The 27,258-nt window shown below is 38.3% G+C and overlaps 1 protein-coding gene across 1 annotated transcript in view; it reads left to right on the forward strand.

Annotated features, from left to right (window-relative positions):
* FNDC1 (fibronectin type III domain containing 1) overlaps nt 1–27,258 on the forward strand; it is a 260,345-nt gene that overhangs the window by 221,526 nt on the left and 11,561 nt on the right. The window contains exons 15-16 of the mRNA XM_077486174.1: nt 9,087–9,195; nt 25,454–25,533. Of these exons, the coding sequence (XP_077342300.1) occupies nt 9,087–9,195; nt 25,454–25,533 (189 nt within the window). The remainder of the gene's footprint in view (nt 1–9,086; nt 9,196–25,453; nt 25,534–27,258) is intronic.

A 27,258-nucleotide genomic window follows, 5' to 3' on the forward strand; every position in this document is an offset into this window, starting at 1 on the left:
CTTTTTTTTTCTCCTCATGCTGTCAGCGCGAGGAGAAAAAATAGCCGATTACCGGCTGTGTTGACATCACATGATCAGCTGTCATTGGCTGACAGCTGATCACGTGGTAAGGGGCCGGGATCGACCCCTTACTCTGATGTGTGATTCAGCGAGTCTCATAGACTCGCTGATCACAGAGCGCACCGCACACGACCTTCAGGGGGCGGGCAGGCCGCTGGTGCACGGGACGATGTCAGTAGACAATAGTCATTCGGCTATAGCGCGGATCCCTAGTGGTTAAAGTAACAGTTTGTTTCACAATTGTGAAAGCAACATCATAATGTATTATGTTGTATTATATTACAATGTTGCATTTTCAGTGAAATAAAGTACCACATTCACTGTGCTTTGCCAGAGTGCCAACCTCTTCTTTAGCCTCGGTCTACATATATGCGAATCGGATGCATTTGAACCGCATTCCTTTCGCTTAACATGTGAAGCAGACTGCCTTTCAATGGCTTTTCCATTGAAAGCCGGTTCACACATGTCTGGGGTCCAGGCAGGCTACTTCTTTTCTGTTTTATTGTAACATCAATTCTCAAATGCAAATAGTGTGTGAAGTATATCTTATCCCACATGTTTCTATAACAAGGTGCTTTAAACACCTAATCTTAGTGTAACCCCAATGTAAATTATATATAGAATAAAAACACATACCACAGCAGTAAGTGCATTCAATAATTTAGGGTGGAATCTTGTAAAACTAATTCTCAAGTGTGAAATATGTTTGTACTATGACTTATATTACTTTTTTTTACTCATATAACAAATTTCTTTGAATACATAAAAAAGTGCAAGCCCCAAAGTAAATTATATTGAGAAGAAAAAAAACACAAATGTCAAACATCTGTTTTGATGGTATTGGGTCACAGTTATAATAGAGTTTGTTTCCAGCTACTGCAGATGGGAGCTGGAGCAAGTCCAGATGTAAAGCACATGTATACAATTGTGGCTAATACATTGGTTGGAGAGGAAATATAGCTAACATAGAAGTTACTCCAAATGAATTTGCTATAGAATATCTTGCAGTATTTACATGTGTAGCTACAAATTAATTTACAATTGAATCAATTGTATGTTGTACAAGAAGTATAGTGTACCTCATTTGACTGATACTACATTTTAAAATTTAGATCGATTACTTCAAGCTTATGAAACTATGACATGTTACATCAAAACAGGAATACGCAAACAAACACATAATTTTTATGGTTCAATAAATGTTCTTATTCTTCGTAGACATATCATAGGTTGCAAATAAGTCGTAGGATAGTGAAGAATATATCACAGAAATATTTGTGAAAAAAACAAGAATAGTAAAGTGACTACATTGTATCAATGACAGTATTATCTAGCATTAGTTTGCTCTTCAGTGAGTGAGATCAAATTATTAAGACACTGTAGATATTCAGTGGCTTGGAAAGCAAAGTCTCAGTAAAGATAATAACCAGAGATTAGGGAATATGGAATAGAGGGAAGCAAAGAGGATAGTCAGCATTAGAGGAAAGAAGAGGGGGAGGAAGTAAAAAATGCAGGAGAGCGGCCATCTAGCCCAGCCTACAAGCCAAACAGGCTTCCTTTGAAAGGGATTTCCTGCCCCATGTGGTCAAAATGTAAAAAAATGCCGACCAATAGGCTTGTGCAATTCGTTTCGTAACGAATCGAAATTCGGCCGAAATTTGCATCTTCCGGACATTTGGATGCATCCGAATGTCCGAATAAAAAAATAACTAATTACAACGAATACGAAAGAAATTATAGCGGATATAACGAATGAATTCGACATGATTTGGTAATTCTTTAAAGATCTAATGAAACAAAAGGTCAGCTCAAAGTAAATCTGATAGTCCAATCAGCTGATTAATTTTGTGCCGGGGGATGGATTACTGGCAAAGTGCATTCCTGAGAACTGAGTTGAAGGGTGTTGTATTGCATTTGAGCCGAGGAGAAGAGATGTTGTCATTGTGTGCGTTCTAAGATTCAATAAACAAATGACTTTCCAAGCTACGAATCATTATCACAAATGTATATACATACATAAATATCAAATTTCAACGAATACGAATGAAATTATAGCGCATATAACGAATGAATTCAACATGATTTAAGATTCAGTATAACGAATATCGACACTCTACGAATAATAATGAATTATCTGAAAATTTATTAACATTACATAATGAATATAACAGAACGAAATTATGTATTTTACGAATGACAACGAACCGAAACTAAACAAAATTTTCCGTTGTGCACAAGTCTACTGACCAACATTGCTGAACCAGTGGGCATATATAAAAAGGTTCCCACTTGTCCACAACCTCAGAAACAGGTAGGAGGGTAACTAGGAAAACATCTAGCACTTCTAACTGGCATGAAATACCATTGCGTCAAAACCTTATGGTTAGTTTCTATTGCAAGCACATTATGAGAGCAAGATTTTACTGTGTCATATATATGGGACCAATCAGCTGCCTCCAGGTCTATCCCAAGGTCTTTCACTCACTGATGTGTGTGAGTCAAGCATTGGGATGTGAGTGGGGTGAGTAGCATGGTATAAATAAGTGAAACCATTCCTGAGAAATGTGGGTTGTTACAATGCCTTTGTTCAAATGGAGACAATAGCATTGAGCCATCCAGGTACTTCATATAATGTTCCATAAAATGTTTAATTTGAAGATATCGATATGATTCTGAGAATGGGAGAACCTTATTGCCTTTGATAAATTGTGAGACTTGAGTCACCCCCCATCTTAGACCACATCTGAAAGCAGGAGGTTCCAACCCAGCCATCTCTGCATAGACCTGTGAATATGTGAAGGGACAGCAAGTGGGAGGACCCAGAGATAATATAATAATTTCGAAAGAAAAGTTATTTTGATTGCATCCACTCTCCCAAACCACAAATGAGGAAATTTGTCCCAGGCTACTTAAAGTGACCATAGGTGATTTAATAACGATGTGTAAATAGTGGCACTGTTCTTATACATTCAGCACAGTTTATTTATTCATTTCGTTATAGAGATATCGTTCACGGTTTTTAATTTTATTTTTTCAGTTTATGTGGAAACACTATTTGTGTTAAGCAGCTGCTCCACTTTATTTGCACTTTATACATTATTAATATAGTAGGTCAGTGATCATCAACCCTGTCCTCAGGGCCCACTAACAGGCCAGGTTTTATGTATTACCTTGGGGAAAAACAGACTAGAATACTACAATCACTGAGCAGCTAATGATATCACCTGTGATGTATTTCAGTTATCTTGCAAACCTGACCTGTTAGTGGGCCCTGAGGACAGGGTTGATGACCACTGTAGTAGCTGCATAAGGCTGTCCTTTGAGATTGAGTGAGATTCCCAAATAAGGAAGAGTTATAAGGGCCCATTGAAAAGAAAAATGGTCAACAACCATATATTGATCCAATGAAGTATTAAGAGCCATAAGCCTTGTACACACGATCAGATTTTCATCCGGGAATTGTGTGATGACAGACTGTTTGCCTAAAATCCAACCGTTAGTACGCCTCATCGGACAATTGTTGGCCAACTTTCTGCCATCAAATGTTGGATGGCGGGCTAGTAAATTTTCGGCGGACAACGGTCTGTTGTCAGAATTTCCTATCGTGTGTACACAACTCCGTCACACAAAAGTTAAAAGTACAAACACGCATGCTCAGAAGCAAGGACTAACCAGAAGCGGTTGGTCTTGTAAACTAGTGTTCGTAATGGAGAATTAACATTCGTGACGTCGCAAATTATGAAATCTTGAAATGCAGTGCACATTCTCATCTTCTTTAATGGGATAATATCGAAGCTGCTTTGCTGGTGATACTGATGAAGTTATGGCAAACAAATTTTCAAAGGCTTTTTTTTCTAGTGATATCAAGAATAATATTATTATGCTTGTTTTATTTTTACTTTTTCTTTGGTGCAAGTTACCACAACACCATTATCCCGTATAGGGATAAGCTCTGTGTTTGACTCAAATGCATGTTCGACTCGAACATCGGCCGTTCGTCTGTTCGGGGAATTAAGAACTTTGTAGACCGTTTGCACCAAATTCGTGTGGCAGGAATGGCCCACAATGCACTACGCCGTTGCAGTGTATTGCTGGCTCATGATTGGCCAAGCATGCACTGTGACCCCGCATGCTTGGCCAATCACAGTGCCGGCAGCGAAGAGAGCCATAATTGGACACAGGCAGGATGCCTGTGGCCAATTATAGCTCAGGGGGTTTAGCACACGCCCCACACTATATAAGGCTGCCAGAGCGGCGGCCTTGTGTAGTGTGTTACGGCGTGCAGGGAAAGAGCTAGATAGGCAGGGACAGTGTGTTCTTCTCAGGCATCTTAAAGTTAAAGTGGTGTTGTGTGCCTCCAGCACAATATACACCTGTATCTACCCTTTATTGCTGGTGTTCTCTAATACAGGCATCTGCAGGAGTTAGTGGGTGTTGTGTGCCCCCAGCCCTGCACAGTATACACCTGTATCTACCCTTTATTGCTGGTGTTCTCTAATACAGACATCTGCAGGAAATAGTGGGTGTTGTGTGCCCCCAGCACAGCACAGTATACACCTGTATCTACCCTTTATTGCTGGTGTTCTCTAATACAGGCATCTGCAGGAGTTAAAGTGGGTGTTGTGTGCCTCCAGCTCAGTGTACAACTGAAGATACCCCTTATTGCTGGTGTTGTCTGTTGCATATCTTGCATATTAGCCTTTAAAATTAGCACTTTTGATTTCGAACGTTCGAGTCCCATAGACTTTAATAGGGTTCTAAACTTCATATGAATTTTAGGTGCATTCGAAGGTTTTGGTGCGAACCGAACCGGTGGGTGTTTGGCTCACCCCTAATCCTGTAGTTTTTATGATTAAAGATACAACTATGTTGGTGTCTCTTGTTAATTTTACATGGCTTCTTTTTAAAATGTAACTGCCTACTGTCAAACTATCATTTGAAGTAAAACACATAGCCAAGTATTATTCTCCCCAATTTTTTTTATTGTGCATTAAAAAAAGAAACCAAATAAAATTAGACATGCTATCTGCCAATAGAACCTAACCAAAAATGGCATTTTATGCAACCAAAAGTCTAGAAAATATAACAAATCAAATCATTATTCAACCAAAAAATAAAATAAAAGCCTCATGCATGTGTCCTGCTTCTTAATATAGAGGGTCAACAATCCCAAGAGTTGGTGAAAGCAGGGGTCCATCATCCGGAGATAATTCCGAAAATCATCTGGATTATTCTCCTGGAGCTCCCGCAGCAAAGGCATATGACATAATTGGTCATGATTAATAAAGCAACCAATTTTTGGTCCAAGAAATCCTCCTCCTCCTGTTCCTGGACTGGACTTGGGTCGAAGCAATAACTCCAATGCCAATAATAACACGTTATCTACTCCGATTCCGCAACATGTCTAGTTGACGAACGGCCATTCAGCTACAAACTGAAATGCGCAAAATGAAAAGCGTGAATCAACACTCACCAAGCTTCTACTATCATGAAATTAGCAGAAGGAGCCCAAAGGGTGGTACATGACAATTGGACTTCCTCTTTATCAGCTCGTAGTACCTAGTATGTTATAACATTTGTGTTTGTTGGCCGACAACTGTGTTCCGTTTGTAAAGACAAAGGTTTGGCGCTTTGTGTGCGGAAAATCCGATCATGTGTAATCAGCTTTAGACTTGTCTGTATTACCTTTTGAGACCTGAAACAGCTGTGGATTTTGACAGTAAGGCCAATAAATTTGGAAGGATGGTAATAGGGTTACTAGCATGTAGGAAAATCTTATCTGCAAGCATATTAAGTTTGTGAGGTACTCCCACTATAAGGATGCCCAATATATCGGGATTATTTCCAATCAGAAGAGCAAGTGTTAAGCATCTGTGGTAGTGAGCCCTTGTAGATCTCCAACTTGGGGTTCCCTACAGAGCGAAGTCTAAGCCTCAGCCTGCTTCTTCACCAGGGCGCCTGATGGTGGAGATGGACTTCGGCAACCTGGAACTAAGTTGTGGCCCAAGGTACTCCCAGCTGAGTATGCAGAGACCACTCTTATGGTCAGAGTACAAACCACAAGAGACAACAGGAAATCCAGGAGACAAATTGAGGTCAGGATGGGCAGCAAACAAGCCTAGATGGAGAGCACTCCTGCATGTGTAATAGGAAAATACATGGATATGCAACTGGAATATTTTGCTATGCCCATGCAGAGAAATATAAAGAAAAGGTCCAAGTACAAAAATTGGGTCCTAAGCCCCACTTGGGCAGCATACAGTATATTAAAGTTATATCTAGGGGATATTTTTCAGAATTCAAAGGACAACAAAAAGTAGGTTTATTTCTTGATTTAGCGTGATAAATTAGATGGATAAAGAATAAAGAATGGAGAATAAATAAAACCTACATCTTCCAGGTCCCTGTCACAGCTCCTGGCCCCTCCCTAATAACAAGTACCCCCTTGCAACTTGCTACGGGGGTACCAGAGCAGGCTTAATCCCAAGCCACTGCTCTGTGTGTCCATTCAAGGGTGGCCATACCCTGCTGGAGATCTACTCAGCCCCTTTTTCCAACCGCTTCACATCTGACAATTAGTGGTCACCATACTATAGGGCACCCTTGATTTATTTCATTAACAACAGCTTGTGCATTTTGATCTATATGGGCCACTCTTGACCACTCTGTGTGCGCTCCTTGGGCTCTGCCGCTCTGGTGTCGGCCTGCGCCAGGAGTCTCTTTTGACAGATTTATTCCTAAGATCTACAGGCCTACAATATAAATCCCCAAATTTCCATGCGAAACAATGTACTGCTTTGAGATGCAAAAATCTGACCCACCAGGGAGGTTAATTTAGTCCAACCATGGGGTCCAGACCTTGAGAAATTTTGGCTTGGGTCTCGTTAAGTATGGCCAATGTTTGTTTACTACTCTTCATACATTTTACTACTCTTAGTACTGTTTTACCCCCCAAACAATGTGTATTGCTTCCAAACCAGTGCAGAAGACTTAAATTATATATTTATATAAATTATGTGGTATTATGAAATAGAAACTCTTTGTTCCAGCATTTTTTTACTGTATACCAGACTGGTTGTCTGGTTCTTATTCATGTTTTACACATATGAAAGCATCAGAAGTTACCTTTTATAGATCACAAGACTAGTGCTGTTCAGAAGGTCATCCACAGTATGGACTTTGTTAAACAGGGACAGGCAATATTTATAAGCCACAGGAAAAGCATTACAAAACATTTTCCAGATGCTTCATTCGTATGGAGTCAGTTAAACAACTTCCTGGTTGATATTGTGCTATAACCTATACATACGTTTATTTTCTTACTACATTAATAGTATTTTAATAGCTATTTCCAAAATGGTGTTGTGCACTTATTCATAGACAGCATTTGAATATCCTTAAACTAAATTTCAGAGGAAAACATATAATCTGCATACAAATAACCTTGTTATGCTCAGTATAGCATAATACAGTAAAACCTGGGATTGCGAGCATAATTCGGAAACATGCTTGTAATCCAAAGCACTTGTATATCAAAGCAGATTTTCCCATAAGAAATAATGGAAACTCAGGTGAGCTTTAGTGTGTACGGTAGACTGGTATCAATGAGCTTTAGCATTAATGACAAGTTAATGACAAGTTAAAAACACTTGTCAAATGCCCTATGCACAGATGTGAAACATTGGATGAGCGTTAAGGTGCGTTAAAACTGCTCCACAATGGAAAGTGACATTGCAGGCAAATAAACAAATTTTAACGCCCCTACAACCGTACCGCAACTGTGCCTCAAACGCCTGCATTTGCGAAGCGTTACCATAGAAATGAATAGGAGTCATTGAGATGCTTCAAAAGCATCCTGACTCGTCATGAGTCTTCAATTTTGAAGCAATGTGACTTAATGCTAATGATTCATATTTTTAAAATGTGAATAACGCTGTGTGCTGTCCATTGTATCATTTGCAAAGCTGTTTGAGGTTCATTTTTAATGCCCCTCAAATGCTTGCTTTTAATGCCAGTGTGAACTTATGCCATGTACACACGATCTGAGTTTTCGTCGGAAATATCTTGGATGGTTTTTGCGACGGAATTCCGCTCAAGCTTGGCTTGCATACACACGGTCACACAAAAGTTCTCTGAACTTTTGACTGTCAAGTGACATACAACACTATGAAGAGCCGAGAAAATTAATTTTAATGCTTCCAAACATGCGTTAAATTGTTTCCGAGCATGCGTAGGAATTTTGTGCATCAGAATTGCTACAGACGATCGGAAAAATAGAGAACCTGCTCTCAATCTTTTGCTGGCAGAAATTCCGCCAGCAAAAGTCCGATGGAGAATACACATGGTCGGAATTTCCAACCAAAAGCTCTCATTGCACTTTTACTGGCGGGATTTCCGATTGTGTGTATGGGGCTTTAGCCTTAAAAAAAGTTTGCGTTTGATTTATTTATTTAAAAACAAAACAGATATTTGAGAGAAGCACTGACCTTGAAGATTTTATTCATGTGTAATGCCAAATTATGATATAACTCTGAACCTTTCAAAATAAGACACACAAATGACACAGACCAACTTATTTACACATGACACAACCGACCCAATTTATATAATTACTCAACAAAATTACCTTTACCTTTACAATTATATTTGTCTTGCAAAATGCAAGATTTGACAAATCTCTCCCTTTACTTTTCTAAACAGTTAGCATATCGGAAGAGGTTATTTAATGAAGATATGACTTCAAGTCATCACAAAAGTTAAGCTCAAATAAATGCAAAGTAAGGAACACAAAGACAGTTAATTCACACTATACTTGCAATTGTAATAATATATTCTGCATTTTACCCAAAACATTTGGAGCTGGATTAAGTTCATTTTGATTCTCTGCTATCATGAAAACAAACTGTAGCTTTTCTTCAAGAGTGTTTATGTCTAATAATGAAAATCAGTTTACGTAGATATGTTGCATTAACAATACAATAAAATTAGTTCGCAAAATAAACCATTATATATTTTTAATTTGGCAGGATATTTGGTTTACAGTGCATCTTACGATGATTATTTGAAGAATAAGTGGGCAACAAGGACAGCAGGAGGGACCAATTTACCAATCGAAAATTTGAAACCGAACACAAGGTATGAAGCTGTTATTTTCATAGAAAGCAATCTAAATAGCACATAATGAGAAATTCAAAATGATTACTAAATATAACGTTTTAAGGAAATGCAAAATGGCAAAAATAAAGTTCATTACTTTAGGGCAGGGATATGGAATTAGCGGACCTCCAGCTGTTGCAAAACTACAAGTCTATTCATGTCTCTGCCTCTGGGTGTCATGCTTGTGGCTGTCAGAGTCTTGCTATACCTCATGGGACTTGTAGTTCTGCAACAGCTGGAGGCCTGCTAATTGCATATCCCTGCTTTAGGGCCTAAAAAACATATCATGATCAGGTTTTATTTATACCATATATGGAACCATAACTGTATCATTGAAATCAATTTACACAAGTGAATGAGATACAAATATGGTAGTTACAAAGAGGAAGATAACATCAAAAGGTAGACATTCCCAAAACCGAATGAGGATACACACTCCCCAGCATAGTAAGAGAAAAGAAGAGAGAAAGACCAAAAAAGACAAACATTCATATTTCATAATCAATTATATAAAATTATCACATTTCATTAAATTGTATTTACTCAGACTCATGAATACACATGTAAATGCATCATAATTCAGTCCTTGATGGTACAGGGTATCCTAATGGTGGAGCCACGGCACTTCTCTTTTACTCAATTGTAGTTCCCAGTCACCACCCCTCCTATTCCTGGGAACACCGCTGATAACCAGATATGTAAGTTAGTGTCGCCATACTCCAAGAAATGTAAACCGTGACTGTACTAACCTAACTAGCGGTATGAATATTTCAGATTTTAGGTGCTGAAAGCGGTACCATTATTTTGCATGGAAATTTGGCGTTTTATATTGTAGGCCTGTAATTCTTAGAAATAATTCACTTAAATCCATCCAAACAAGAGTCTAATAGACATCCTGGGTATGATAAAATTTGAAATATGAAATCATATATATATATATATTTTTTATATATATATATATATATATATATATATATATATATATATATATATATATATATATATATATATATATATATTTATAATAAAATAAATAACTATACGTGATTATAACAAATAATAATATAATAATAATAATAAAAATTATTCAGTAATCAAATCAAAAACACCGAAATGTGCTGAGTTGCAGAATTGTTGCTGTCATTACTTTTAGTGTTTGATGATGAATTTCCCCACAAATTACTATCGCTCAATTCTGCGAGTGATTCTAATTTATTATTGCTATTTTCTAGCTGGTCTATAACCACTTTTGATGTAAACAGACATTTTTTGGTTGCTATGGACAATCTCCAGTTTCCTGGCATAAAGAACAGTATTTATAACATAAAACTGCATGCAGGACACTGGACAAACCACTAGGGACAAAGGGGATGTGCAATTATTTGATACAGCACTGTAATCTGTAAGATTACAGTATACTGTATATATACTGTGTTTTTTACTTTTTGAATTTGGCACTGAACTCCGTCCCCGTGCTTCGCAACACTCACAGGGAACGGAGCTCTGCACTGTCACAGATCGAGCGAGACACGGCGGCTCACTGATCACAGCGGGGAGATATCACTGGATCCAGGGGACAAGGTAAGTAACCCCCTCCATGGATCCAGCGATGCGATCCCGAGTCTGAATGCCGCTTATGGTAATTAAACGAGCCAGACTCCGGAATACCATCAGGGAAGTTAACTTATCCCTGATTAAGTACTTTGATATTGTCTGGACATTCTGTTCATCACTTTGTGTAGTTTCACCCACATAGAGAAGTCTAGATGGACACTTGATGATGTAAATAACAAACAAAGCTCAACAATAACCTTGTATCTTATTATGTTCTCTATGTGGGTGATTAATCACAGAAACTTCCATCACATTACATTCTATACAGTTCAAACAAGGATATAATCTGATATTCCAAGCTCCCAGAAATGTTTGGGTAGGAGAAGGAGGAATAGGCTGATTTGTTTTTTCCACCCTTTTGTAAATTGTCAATCATACAATGGTATAAGGGGGTAAATAAAACTGAAGTACATTTGAGTAATTTTACCTAAGAGTAGACCATTTTTTTTATTATACCATATATTTTAGGTGAGAAAGGATGGCCTTGCGCCACAAAAGCTAAAGAGTGCAAAGTTAACATGAGATCTAGACTTTAAAAAGTTATTTCACTCTTTTGTTACCAAACGTCCAGGATAACCCCTTTGTTAAACTTTATTTCCATTCCATCCAAGCGGATCTCCCTAATTTCTGGTTCACTATTATTATTATTATTATACACGATTTATATAGCGCCAACAGTTTACGCAGCAATTTACAATGTATAGGGGGGACAACACAATTACAGTACAATACAAATGGTACAGGAGGGCCCTGCTCGTAGAGCTTACATTCTAACATGGGATACCCTCACAAATTGACTTCTAGGGATGGACCTAAATACATTAGAAAGTTGAAAACTATCAAATGTAAAAGCCAGCCAACTAGAGTACTCAAATGCTTTCTCAAACCTTTCCATATACATGTTAGCCAATGGGATGGGGGCTACATATGTACTCATCACCGTGTCCATAAGCTGTAAATAATTGCACTCCTTGAAAATATTTTCCAATACATTTATCAAAAGATAAAAACAAAAAAAAAACATTTGTAATGTAGTGTATACCTGTGATGCAAATGGTGTACAATAGCTAGCTTCAATACCCAACTCATATGAAGTAGATTCATATAAGCTGGAAACATCCAAGTGAGGAGAATAGAATAAGGGGTCACCCTAATATTCTATATTTTGTCCAAAATTTAATTTGTTTCACATATATATGACCTTGTTGTCCTAACCAGCAGAGTCAATATTTTATTTAGATATTTAGCAAGGGGTGCACATATCAACTCCATCCCTGCCACAATGGGTTGACCAGGGGGACTCAAATTCTCAAATGCCTCAGTAACCACCATTTTAATTTTAACTTGAATCTGAATGGTATAAATAAGATACAAATGTAAAAATGTCTCAGAATCAGACAACTGGTGTAAGAGCTCATTCTCATATTCAATAATTACCATAATGACATTCGAACCACCCTTGTCCATTGGCTTAACGGTAATATCTTGCCTGGTGGATAGATGTAAGGGCCTTAGAACAATCAATCAAAAAGGCTGTTATGTCGGTCTCTAGTTTTTAACATATACAGTACATTTATGGCAGGGAATTAAGTAAGAGGAATGACTGAGATTTTTACCTTTCAAATGAAATTCTTAACAGGGATTTAATATCACTTGCCCTAGAACATCTTCCAACAAAGAAAGCGTTTGACCTCAGATACCTATATAATCTATACATACACTATCTTGTTTCAGTTACAAGATATTCATTTTATCCTTAGGACTGAAGCCTAATCCTTTATTTACCTCAACAATACAGGTATTTATTTATTACAGGCCTTTATATAACTCCAACAATGTACAAAATGCTTTACATAGTATATATTGCACATTCACATCAGTCGCTGACCTCAAGGAGCTTACAATCTAAGGTCCCTAAATAACATTCACACATACACATACTAGGGCCAATTTAGGCAAGAGCCTATATATATATATATATATATATATATATATATATATATATATATATATATATATATACGGGCATAACCCACTTTTAAGTACACAATGGGGTTTATTTACTAAAGCTGGAAATTGCAAAATCAGGCTCACTTCTGCATAGAAACCAATGAGCTTCTAACCCCAGATCGTTTAATTAAGCTTTGGTAATAAAACCTGGAAGCTTATTGGTTTCTATGCAGAAGTGAGTCTAATTTTGTACTTTCAAGCTTTTAGTAAATAAATCCCATTGTGTACTTCAAAGTGGGGTATGCCTATATATATATATATATATATATATATATATATATATATATATATATATATATATATATATATATATTTTTTTTTTTTTTTTTTACACTAATGATATTTTGAACTGAATAGATTATGATGCCTCCTAACTCCATACCCATCACCTGGATGTTTCCAGTTTATATGTAACTATTCCACATGAGTTGGGTATTGAAGCTTGCTATTGTATACTATTTGTACCACAGGTAAACACTACATCCCAAATATTGTATTGGAAAATCATTTGTTTTTTCAAAGGGCAGCAGCTATTTCAGTGATTTGGATGTGAAACCCTGATCATAATTAGCTATTACATTTTAATAGTTTTTATCCTTCTAATGTATTTTAGATGCATACCTAGAAGTCAGTTTATCAGAGTATCCCATATAGTTAGTGAACCAGAAATTAGGGAAATCTATTTGAATAGATAGAAACAAAGTTGACACAGAAGGTTTTTCCTGAACATTTGCTAAAGAGAGAAGAAAATAATTCTATACAGTTTAGATCTCTGCATTACAGTTACCCTTTGTGATGCAATACCATCCTTTCTCACCCCAAATGTATGGTATAGTAAAAAGACATTGGTCTATTCTGAAGTACAAAGTACTCAAATGTACCTCAGTTTTGTTTAACCCCATTACCATCATATATGAAAGTAGGAAAACTTACAATAGAGTGGACAGATCTGATCAGTATATTCTTCCTACCCCTACGTCAACTTGTTTGAACTGTATAGAGTGTAACATCATGATAACATTTCCTGTATTTAACCACTCCCTGGTCAACCTATTGTAAAATGACGTTGGGTAGGAGTACTACCATCCTGGGTGGGCATCACATGATGTCCTCCGGGTGCGTGTCCTCCTAGGGGATGTGCAGCAGTGTGATCTCTCACCTGCTGTGCCCATCTGAAACAGTGGAAGACTGATTATTGTCACAGGCCATCCCCGGTACTATGTGATCGCTGTGACCAATCACAGTGATCACATGTCAATAGTACACAATCGCCTTCATTCATAACTATTTATTGTGTACTATTGCGATCTCTGTGATTGATCTATGTGATTGATCACAGTGATCTCATGGTACAGCGGGCCAATCATGGCGGATCACTTAAAATTATCAACTGACCTTTAGGCAGTTGGTTCAGCCCTGCAGGGCTATAACATTTTCCGACAACATGATCTGATCGGACTTTGTCCGATCATGTGTAGAGAATTCCAATCGGACAAAGTGCCACGCATGCTCAGATCAAATTCCTAGACCAAAGCTATTGGCTACTAGCCTAAATGTAGTCTCGTCCTAACGAAATAACGTCATCACATTAAGTACGATCAGATTTTCTGACAACTTTGTCCGACTGTGTGTATGCAACAGTTTCGGACAAAATCCGTCGGACAAAATCCGTCAGACAAAATCCAACGGATTTGGTTGTCAGAATGTCCGACCGTGTGTACAAGGGCTTAGAGTGGCCAGTTCTATTGTGCAGGATCCTACGTATCACAGGGTTTAGACATCTGTCTGAGTGTTGGTTTAGAAACAAAACTTGTTGTCAAAGGGGTTATAAATGGTAAACTGACAGCCACACAGAAAAAAACACATTTGGTAAAATATATGTGGAGAGGGATTTGAATAAATTATTAGATATGTAAGGCATTTCATCATTAATTATTTTTCCACATTCTCCTTGGCCTTGCTGTCTGTTCTGGGCCTTTCAGGCTAATCCTTGAATGTGCTTGTTTTCTTGGATATGATCAATTTTTCATCTGTGGAGATGCATAATGTGTCATCACAGTCACCTGCTTTACACAATAAAAATCTAATAGTAGAAACAGGTTACAGGAAGTTCAACCCTGTCTACTGGCAAAGTTCATGTCTGCAGAAATTTTAAAAATGTTCTCTGGTGCTTCCTGATACAGAGCTCCAGTAGAATTACAGAAATTCTTCTGAAGCACAATTGAGCAGATGGAATAAAGTTTACTTGCAAACCATAGCTGCTGTGTTCACTAAAACAGTTGACCCATTTAAAGTGTATGTCTGATAAAAAAAAAGTATAAAAAACTACCTGCTGGTGTTCCAGAACTCCTAACTTTTTACTGTTGACTGAGAATGTTGCATCCACTGCAAAGAAATCCCAAGCAGTGGTGCAGGGCTATAGACCTCTACATAACCCTGCTCCTCTTGGACCCATTTCACTTAATTTCATTGATTTTTTCCCCAGCAAAAAAATTATTCAACCTTGACTCCCAAATGTCTGCCGACACATGGGAGAACTAATTTTGGGGTCATGCCTATGACAATAGAAATTCACCTTCCATCAATTGAATGAATTTTTCAAGCCTGGTGATGCCACAGGTAGTATAAGGCCGGGTTCACACCGCTGCGATGCGGGAAACGCAGCGAATCCGCTGCGTTTTCCCGCATCGCATTACTCCCGCCGGCAGTTCACACTGCCCTATGCGGACGGCTGGGAGTGTCAATGATATGTTAATGACACCCCCAGATCCGTCCGCATATCGCAGTGCGATCTGCCGACTCGCACAGGAATCGGATCGCATGGTGTGAACCCCCATGCGATCCGATTCTGTTGCGGACCAAAAAAAGGGTCCCGTGCGAGTTTGCTGCAGGAGCGATGCAAATTCAGCCATTCTATCTGTATGGCTGTACTCGCATCGCTACGGAGATCGGATGTGATTTGCGGTGCGAATCACATCCGGATCTCCCCCCGCAGCAGTGTGAACCCAGCCTAAAAGCTGTTTGTTGTTGCAGGAACAAGGAAAATTAAAAAAATTAAAATAAAATAATGCTGGGACATGCGTTCAAAAGGGAGAGGGAGGTGAAATGTGTAGGGTAAATTTGAGTCATTTAGACTATAGTATTTCTAATGCCGCGTACACACGACCGGACTTAGGTCCGACAGACTTTCGACGGAGTTCTGACGGACTTTCCGAATGAACGGACTTGGCCACACACAATCACACCAAAGTCCGACGGATTCGAATGTGATGACGTACGACCAGACTAGAATAAGGAAGTTCATAGCCAGTAGCCAATAGCTGCCCTCGCATCGGTTTTTGTCCATCGGACTAGCACACACACAAGCGGATTTCTCGGTAGGAACTGGGTCCGGCTGAGTTCTTTCGGAAAAATTTGAAACATGTTCCATTTCTAAAGTCTGTCAGACTTTTGCGAATCAAAAGTCCACTGCAGCCCACACACGATCGAATAGACTGCCGGAATCATTCCGTCAGACTTTTGATGTTGAAAAGTCCGGTCGTGTGTACGCAGCATTAGACTACAAATACACACCAAAAACAGATAAATCTTGGGTAACCTATGCAAAGATATTTCATCCCTTTTGGTCTGCTACTACAATCCCAAATAGGAAGAATAACTTGCCACAAATTTGCAGCAGTGCAACGCTAAGCAGGGTCTGCAGGGAGCTCCTCCGGATTGGATTGGCTGTCCCCATGTTCAGATGTGGGTCCCTGGATGGTGGGTTGCATCTTGGTGATGTCCTCTTGTAGTAGGTGGAACAGGTGGCTCACCTGCCTGGGATCAGAGTGCCCTTCCGCTGAGGCTCTAGAGACACGTGAAGAAGAGGGCTGAGTGCATGGTGCATAGAGCCCAGATCCAGGAGGGTCCCCTATAACTGGCTACATATAATGAGAGCGCTGTGATCATTCCTGAGGGGACTGTGACAGCTGGGCACCTGCTACATAAAAAGCCACATTCCTGGTGCTCGGCTCTGATCAGCTGATTGATTGCTGAGTCCTTCTAGAAGGGGATCCATCCTCCCACCCACACATGTCTCCAACTGCCTCCTGATGTGATCTTCTCAACCAGTAATGGAAATGACAATAAGTGCCCCTTACATTTCTCTGGAGGTGACCATCGCAGTCCTGTCCAGGCAGCTTTTTACATTGCCTATAGTAGCCAATAATATTTTACCCTTATTTTAATGATCATATTTTATTTATCACAGTCAGAGCTATAAAATAGGATTGCCAATTGCTGGCATTGGTCATTTTAATTTTTTTCCTTATTAAAGGGGGATCCACCCTTAAAAAAAATGCATAAAAAAGCTCCAAAAAAAAATAAATATTTTTTTCACTTACCAGAAATGGCTGTTGCTAGGCAGATCGTCCTAATCTGCCTCTTTCTATTCCGCAGTGATCTTAGGTCTTCTCCTCCTCATGTTGTCTGGTGAATGGGGCATGGTGTGTTGTGGGAACTGTGTGTGTCCCACAACACAGCACACCCCATTCACAAAGCGCCACGCGACACGTGCATGCACAGTAGGAAATGGCCAGTGAAGCCGCAAGGCTCTACTGCCTGTTTCCCTTACTTTGAATGGTGGGCTTGAAAGCTGAGGAAGGGTTGGCGGGTGACATCATGGGCACCCTAGAAAGGTGAGTGCTTATTAAAAGTCAGCAGCTACAGTGTTTTGTAGCTGCTGACTTTTACATATTTTTTTTGCTGGCCCACCACGTTAAGTATAATTGATACACTGAAAAAAGGAAACACATGAAAATAATCAATACCAGCAATTGGCAATCATATTTCATTGATCTGACTGAGATAAATAAAATATTATAATTTATGAGGGCATGTTTAGGGGCAGAATTAGGGGTTGGGTGTGGCAACTGGTGGAGAGTAGCTCTTTAGACCTGACTAGTAGCTCAGGACTTTACATTTTGAGCCCTGATATAGACCATATGGACTTGTGGTGCTAAAACTTACTTAAGTAGCACATCAGCATGGAGTACTATATTGTCCTATATAATGGCAATGGTTTAGAGTTTTATTGGTGTTCCTAGCCTTATACAGCAGAATTCTATGCTGTTTCCTCTAATTGACCCCATCGACTGCCTGTATTTTTATAAGTATATAGATTTGGAGCCTGCCTATGCTCTATTGCAGGCAATTGTGGATGCAGTGTTAAATTAGCTGATATTGAGGACTGGAGGCATCAGTATACTGATGGTAAGCTGTAAAATTGCTACAGGCAAATGTGGATGCAGTGGGAAATTAGCTGATATCAAGTACTGGAGGGGTTAGTATACTGAAGAATCAGATGGTAACTTTTAAAATAGCTTTCTGCCTTTTCCGGGAAGTAACCTCTTGAGATGACATTTTTGCCTTACCTCAGTGTCCCTACAGAAAGATGACAATGGTCACAGGGTACAACAAATGTAATGGACCTTCTCTGTAGCTAGACTTCACAGCTTTGCAGGTTAGGAAATTGTGCCCCACATTTTCTTCCGTAATAAGTCCTAAAACATTCACATTGCTCTGAAATGTTATGGAGGGTATAATCCGGAAATCATGGAATAATTTTAAAACTGTATAATTTTCTAGTATTTCCACTCAAAGTTACTAAAGCAACCAGATGCTTTTTCACTAGTCCTGCCACGTTGTATACTTCCCTAATGCAAAAAGAATGCAGACTGCTCTGGGCACAAAAAAAAGAGTAAGTGTCCCAGGCTGCAGTGAAATGAGTAATTTATGTATGATGTGAATACTCCTAATTTTGGCACTTAAAATGGAAAAATATTGACTGTTATTAAGTCTTGATGCATTCAGAGTCAATATAACACATGATCTACTAATTAAATTGCAGCCTTGGTAAATGATTAAGGTTGTTTAGTGTGAGTTGGAGAGATTGAAGTGAAGCTGGTTTTACTCCAATTTATCTGTTACACTGTGCTGCAGTGTTCGCCAACATTTATGTTAGATCTTTCAGCAATTCAGGGTGAAAGTTGGGTCATGCGGTATGTTTTTGTTAAATGCTGTGTGACTCTATTTATGCTGTATTGAGTGTGAATGGAGCTTAGAACAGCTGTGAGCAGTAAGCACATCGACAAAAAAGAAATGGAGAGACGCAAGGACAATCAGATTTTGAACATCTGTCCTTACTAAAAAAAAAAAATTATCAAAATATTCTGGTAGCCTGTTACTACTGTTCCTGGCCACAAGTCTAGCAACAGCAAAGGTTACCCACTACGCTCCATATTTGATAAGGAAAAAAAGATTAAAAAAATTCCCCTGATTTGAAATAGCCAAGGCTTTTTGCAAACTTCCTTGAGTCCTGCATGCTATGAGTTGTAATGATGTGAAACTTATACACAGGTTCCACTCCTCTAGCGCCTCCTGCAGCCACTTGCCACTAAAAGTGGGATGGCCTTGTTATTTCTGTAATTATATAATTAGTCCCAACATGAAAGAAAAGCTAAAACTTATAGAAGATATCTCCAATCACTCTTAAAAGTAATTTCACCAAACACAATTATCCTCATCTACTAAGAGAATTTTTTTTTGTCAACACATCCACTGCAGATTACAGATGTACACACAGTTATATGCATATAAGTAACCAGTACATGTATGGCTAAAGTTTTTAAAGAAGTACAACAAAGATAACGGTCAGTACTGTACTAACAGTAGTAGTAAAGCACTAATCATATAATGTACAAACAAACCAAATGAAGTGCATAGTTGTAGGAGCACAAAGTAGTTCAACCAAAAGCATTACCCAACCTCCTGGTACATGGAGAAAGGGGACCTTAGCCTGATTGAGGTTTACTCTTTTGTAGCATTATTCAAAGTAATAACTGTTGCTTTTATTACGTTTTCTGTACCATCTCTAGCCATGTTTGTACTGGTTATACACAGTTATGTACTATATGTAATTTGCACACGCTTTCTTTTTCAGAAATATTTCTTGCAATGTATGTAATAGCTAATATAGGCTTTTTATATTCTTTGCACTCATCACCCAGATGGAACATGTAATAATTAGGAATTATTAAGATGAGTTTACATGACCTGAATGATAACTTCACTGAGCAGAGCATCAAAAGAGGCTGTTTAGTAGATTTGGGCTTTGCACCAATCTTAAACATATGTGCTTCAAAAACTTTTTATGAAAGCACTTATGAAATATTTAATTGCATTTCAACACATCACTGTGAGCCTTGATTATTTTACCATTCACTATGTAATCTTTTTTAAAGATTGAGCAACTTCTCTTACAATTATTTCTATGCATTCTTTAAAGATTTTGTAATTTTCTTTCCTGTTCTAGAGCCTTACCGTATTCCCTGCAATGATCTAGTTATGTGCATTTTTAACTAAATCCAAAACCACTTGAAAATGACTGTTTCTAACACAATTAGTAAGAAAAGCTGAGATTTAAACAGATAAAAATGCAATTTTGTATGCATTAGTACACCATATAAGTGTATTTAAAGCTGAAGTCCTGCTTTTGATATTTTTTACAGTTTGTTTGAGCCAGCAAACAAACTTTGTCCCTCACTAATATGGGAGACCATTGGATCTGCAGTATAAACTGTATGTAACTGAGACTACATACAGCATACAGTGCTGCACTGTATCCTGAGTTGGAGCTGGAACTTCCAGTCTCATACTTGGAACACTGTAGAGTCTATCTGATCAGTGCTCAGCCATTCAATAAAAGCAATAAATACAAAGCTTCCTCTGAATGGCTGAGTAAGAGGTTGTGACATCATCAGCCCACCCTTTTGAACTGCCAATTAGAGGCAGTTTTGTATTAATTGCTATAATACAACACTTTCTCAGAAAGGGTGAGTTTCAATTAAGACTCTCCTGTGTTTCAGTTATAAAACAGGAAGTCTCGGCTCCAACCTGGAACACAGTGTGGTATGCTGTATATAGCCTCAGCTGCATACAGTTTATACTGCACATCTAGTGGCCTCACATGTTAGGGAGAGACATATTTAGTTTGGACCAAGCTGGTCCAAATTAATTGCTGTATGTAAATGATATATAAAAAACTGGAGTTCAGCTTTAAAGTGGTTGTTAACCCTTCTAAAAAAATCCTGAAAAAAAAAATCCTGCAAGACAAAGACATAATGAACTTCCGGGTCTCGCGGCTCCGGCGCTGTGATTCGCCGGAGCCGTGATGACGTCACTCCCGCCCATGCATACGGGAGCCGACACTCGTGGCATATCGCTGCGATATGTGGCCCTCCCCAGTGCGCCTGTGCACCGCTGTCTACGGCGCGTGGTGGCTGTCTTTGGGTAAATATCTCCTAAATCGTATAGGTTTAGGAGATATTTCTTGGACCTACAGGTAAGCCTTAATCTAGGCTTATCTATATATTATCAAGGAGTATATCACCAGGGGCTCTTTAGTGAGTGGTATTAGGAATGGGGTTGGTGGTATTGGTGTGTTAATAAATAAATAAATTGAGAATATTAAACCTGCCCAATTATTTAAAAAGTGGCAGTGTATAATGTGCTACCCTAGTAAAAAAAATAAAAGAATATAATTTTTTTTTACTAGGGTAGCACATTATACACTGCCACTTTTTAAATAATTGGGCAGGTTTAATATTCTCAATTTATTTATTTATTAACACACCAATACCACCAACCCCATTCCTAATACCACTCACTAAAGAGCCCCTGGTGGTATACTCCTTGATAATATATAGGTATAGCGCCAGATCTATTCACAGCAACCCCCCTATTTTAATGTTTTCCACCCCACCAGGTGGATACCAATAGAGGCTGCTCTTACCTATTGACTCGCATATAAGTTCCATAGCGCAACCTACCACCCCTTTTCTTAATCTAGGCTTACCTGTAGGTCAAAGTTGGTTGTAAGGGTTTACAACCACTTTAAATATGTTAAAAAATATATAAGTATAGAGAATGTGGCATACATAATGAATATATTTTAAAAAACCCTGGTCTATATAATAATATTATTTTTAGTCATATTTCTGAAAACCTGGGGCTGTGTATGTTTTGATGAATAGCCTTGAGCAAAGGGGGTGGAGACACAATTGCAGCACTGGGGTCTATGAGACCTGTTGTGCTTACATCCAAGCGGCATTGAGTACAGTGTTAGTTGTACTAATCCCGACATGTAAACCAACAGATTTGCTGAATGTAGAAGAAAGCCAGAAGGTTGAATTTGAGGCAAATTAATATTTAACTGCCTTAATCCTGGTTAAGTTGTTCTTTAAAATATGTCTTGCTTAGAGCCTTTATATTTTGTTGCGGTCTATGTCTCCATGGACAAAATCACTGTACATTGTCTTGTATCAGCAGGAGAGGAGAGGAAGTGGGATAAAGTTTTCCATGGTTACAGACAGAAAAAAAAACAACACTATATGTTCTAGGTCAGTGATGGCGAACCTTGGCACTCCAGATGTTTTGGAACTACATTTCCCATGATGCTCATGTACTCTGCAGTGTAGTTGAGCATCATGGGAAATGTAGTTCTAAAACATCTGGGGTGCCAAGGTTTGCCATCAGTGTTCTAGATCATCGCTGAGTCCGTACAGGACGTAACGTATGTACGGGGAGAGGAGTTGCTATGCGGACCTCACCCGCTGTCTAACTGTGAGCTGTATGCTAGGTATAGTGTCACCTCGTGGCTATTTGGGGGTACCTTATAGCGTGCATGGTGATACCTATTTCTTCAGTCTTTCTGATTGCCATTACTTCTGTGGAACTGAGAACTTTTTAATCGGATATTTGATGGAAAAAAAATTTCACTTAATAAACGATCTTTATAGCTACACTTAGATAGTTTTTTCTTTTTTGTCGGGGGCTCTTCTGTCAGAGTGATTTTTGTGGCACTTGCTATGCTGATTGGAGCTATACCACTGGATTAACATATGAAAGTTTATCCCATGAGCATTGGTAGTGTATCAGAGTGATTCACTGGATTCTATGTTGCTGGAGGAATTTTACCGGGTACGCTAATCCTGTATATGGAATTAAGTCTATTTTACCATTTGAGATTTCAGTGGTCCACCAGACTCGGTAAGTTATACAGATGTTGGAAGGATCTGTCATTTTAAATTGCGGTTTATCAACAGAATAATTCCTCTTTTCACCTGGTGGCTTCATCACTCCTTTCCACCTCATAATAGATTATACAGTATATGGACTAATTTTGTGCTGCACCATTGATTTTATTTTATGTTTGTCTGAGGTGTTGTGATTTGTTCCTTTTGGGTGTTCAGCTTGCAATTACTGGTCCATTGTTTGTGTGTGCGTTGATTGCTTTATATTTTCTAAGATTCTAGGATTATACCGAGTACCCTGGCATGAGGGGAGGGACTGATAGTTGCATTGTTGATTTTGATGGAAAAGCCCTGGAGGGGGGCACATGGAGGGGGGAATATTAATAGCTCAGTTTTAGAGAGATTTCATTTAAGGAAGTGGTGCGACATCCATGCTGATATGTCGTTAGTAAGTTAGTGATGCGAGAGGAGACTGAAGGAGTGAGGAGTAGACAGATAGATTTGGGTTTCATTGGCATATAAGTGGTATTGGAAGCCGTGGGCGGTTATCAAGTGACCAAGGGAGGAGGTGTAGATAGAGTAGAGAAGGAGTCCAAGAACAGAGCCTTGGGGGACCCCCACAGAAAGGGGCAATTGAGAGGAGGAGACAGAGTTGTAGGTGACACTGAAGGAACACTGTGATAGAGGCCGAGAACCAGGATAGAGCAGAATCTCTGAGGCCAAAGGAATGTAGTTTATTGAGAAGGAACGAGTGGTCAACAGTATCAAAGGCCGCAGAGAGGTCAAGTAGTAGGAGTGTGGAGTATTGGCTGTTGGTTTTAGCAGTTAGTAAATCGTTAGTGAGTTTTAGTAAGGCAGTTGTGACAGTATACTTTGTAGTTTTTATTTTAATTCATGAACAACTGCTCGTCACGGTCTACTTTAAACCTGACACCTTTGGATGCTAATTTTGGCTTGCTCCAATACTACTACTGTTACTTGTGTACAAAACCTGGCCAGTTTATAACCACAGACGTAATGTTGCAGCTAATGGACTCCAAGATTATGACACATGCATTCTGCTGTGATGTAGCGTAGGTACCTGCCTTGAGACCAACAACAAAGACATAGCATGTGTCTGTGTTGCAACCTAAAAGGAGTGTTTAAAGTAAAAGGCACTTCTGGATGCTTTTAATACATTTGAAATATTTAATAATACCTTTAGCAAGAAGAGTATAATACTTTGGTAAATATCAGATCAAAATTAAAGTGTAAGTCCAGCCAAATCTTTTTTTCTCACTTTTGTAGTCGGGAAGGGTTGGGAATGGGATCCTAATTGCTATTCCAGACTTCGTTAAATTTACCCTCACTTTCTGTCCTTCTGGAAACTCTTTACCTGGCAGGAAACAAAAGGAATTCTCTATCAGCAACACAGCCAGTAAAAAAATGCTTTTCTTTTTGTAGAATAGGACTAGAATAAGACTAGAACCTTTGTCAGATTTGTATTTCTGTCTGTATCTCTGTTGCATTTTTCCCCTCGCTTCCTGTGTGATGAAATTATTGTCAGCAAGACAGGAAGTGAGGGTAAACTGCCCATTAGTAGTTCTAATCCTTTTTCGCTTTATCCAAAGATTTTTTTGGCAGGACATAGACCTTAATATTAATATTTTAGAATTTTATAGACAAGATTTTTCTGGTGTATACCTTTAATGATTTCTTTATTATGAATTGATTAGTAGAGAACATATTCAGTTAATTATTATTTTGTACCAATAAATAATTATTAAATGAGATCTATGTTGTCCATTAACATTTTAAAGATGTAACTGCAACTATTTTTGCTTTGCTTCTTGGCAATTTTCCTGTATCCATATATATTTTAAAGTAAAAGTAAAAAAAATAGATAACAAATAGATAAATACATATTAACTTAATATGTTTGTTGTTTTTTGTGCCAAGGATTTTGTAATATTGGCTGGCCATTCTTGTTATAAACACACCTCTGCTAGTCAGTATAGTCACTATGTTACTTACAAGTTTAGATTTTTTGTTTCCTGGGTCATCTTACTGGTCAGGTGAAAGAATGTCATGGAAAGTTGCATTGATTAAATAGGAAATATGTACTCTATTTCTGGCCGTATGGTGTGAAAAATATGTGTAAATTACAAAATTGTCTGCACAGAGTTACAAATGCTTTGACAGTGCAAATAATACACATATATTTATTTCAACGGTGTATTTAGCTGTTTGACTGAAGTGTGACTTTAATACTAAAACCACTTAATGGCAGATAAAGCTAAGCAGCTCTAAATGCTGATGGTCACAGAGCTGTTTAGCAGGAAAAAAAATTGGAAACTCTTTTGAAATTTCCGAGGGAGAAGTTATATATTCTGTTTTTCTTTAATAATACATGTTTTCCAATTTTTGTTTGCAATAAAGCCTTTTTGTACAGAACAGCTGGCAATTATACTGCATTACATCATGCAGTGTACTTCATCCAAACAAATGACTTTCTCACGATAAACTGTACAAACATATTAAAATGTCCTTCTTTTTATTTTAAGATATTATTTCAAAATTCAAGCAAAGAATCCACATGGTTTTGGACCAGTGAGCCCCTCGGTGACATTTGTAACAGAATCAGGTATGATTGCAGTTAATTATAGCATTTTGTTTGTTATACTTGACAGAGATGCCTATATTACTTTGTCCAATTAGAGTTAATTTTTCAATATTGGGAGTGTGTATTTAAGTTAATGTAATAATTTGCTTGTGGACAATTAAAAAGATTCTGCTATTCACAACTTTTTTTTCTTAGAAAACTGTCAAACAAATAAGTGAGGCTAAGTGGTTGATTTACTTAAACCGGAGCGTGCAAAATCTGGTGCAGCTCTGTATACAAACTAACCAGCTTCCAGATTGTATTGTCAAAGCTTAGTTTGATACAGCTGCACCAGTTTTTGCACCTTTCTGTTTTAGTAAATCAACCCCTAAGTATTGGATTATAATTACTGGTGATGGTTTCATTTTTGGTATTAAAGAGGACCTTCGCTCATGAATTTGATGTCATCTCCTCTGACAACTCCCCTCACTTTTTTACACAATTCAAAAAGAATTAAACAAAAAATACTTTATATTTTTTTTTTTACACTTTTCACTTTCCTAGCAAAATATGATGTATCCAGTGTGATATATGAGCATATATCACACATGCAAAGACACACTGTGGATCTCTGCCACGTCTAACATCATGGTGTATTTGCACATGTGCAAAATCCTGTGATCCACCCCCGTACATAAGCACAAAGCAGCAGGTCTCTGCCAGTCTATGGGACCTATCAGAGACCCAGAGGGGAAGAGGGGTTAGGATTAGCAGGTTAGGATTGCAAAGTTACATTTCATGGATTATCTTAATTGCTAAATGTTAATGTTAGTTGGGAAGTTAGGTTGTGGCTAACTGAAGCCATTTTATTTTATTTTATTTTATGCAGAGTTATAACCAACAGTGTCCCATGGGGAAATTTCCCTTCCCCTCTTGTCCCATAGCTAAAACATGAGAAGAAATCTATTAAAGTGGGGGCATCCATCTTTGGTTGTCACCAGAACTGTGAAAAAAATGTAAGACTAATGAGGGTTGGACCATTTTTGGAACAAGCAAGGTCCATTATACTTGAAAAAAGCTGCCATAACTTTCAGGAGCAATTTAACTTAATGCAGCCTTCACCATGCAAGGATCTTTGCAGCCATCTCTTAGTTGTCTGCACAAAGACTGTGAACACTCTAAACAGAGAAAAAAAAAACACAAACCCTAGCACAATAAACCTCTTTATCAATCGAAAATAAAATACAATCCCATGCTCCAGGAATGTCATTATGCTCATCAAACATAATGATGAGATAAAAGTGATAAGATGTAAGAATCCAACCCATTTAGACATCACTGAATGTCATTCATTCCACTTTTTATCTTCACCCTGTTCTGATATACTACAAAGGAGAAAGGAGAACAGGGAGCTGGCTGCACTAGTGGCATGTATCTAACAAATACCAAGGGGTGGGGGGGGGGGGGGTTGTGAAGGAAGACTGACTGTCACTCAGCGTGCACCCGGAGAAACTGTGTGGATTGTCGTGGATGTGATGCATCAGGGGGTGTGGCCTCCTTTTTCTAACATCAGATGTAAGTAAATAATAATAAAGCATGTTAAAAAAGTGAAAAATAGCAAAAATGGGGTGGCCACCTGAAATGGAGAACATATCCTGACAAAGCCCCAACAAAAAAGCCAAAATTTCACCTTTCCTACTGACTGATACGATTTGCTAAATTAATAAATTCTCCTAAATCTCACCAATTTTCCTTATTCTTACCACT

This window comes from Lithobates pipiens, unplaced genomic scaffold (assembly GCF_037356315.1).
Source record: "Lithobates pipiens isolate NorthernLeopardFrog02 unplaced genomic scaffold, aLitPip1_a1.2 Scaffold_18, whole genome shotgun sequence".
NCBI lineage: Eukaryota > Metazoa > Chordata > Amphibia > Anura > Ranidae > Lithobates > Lithobates pipiens.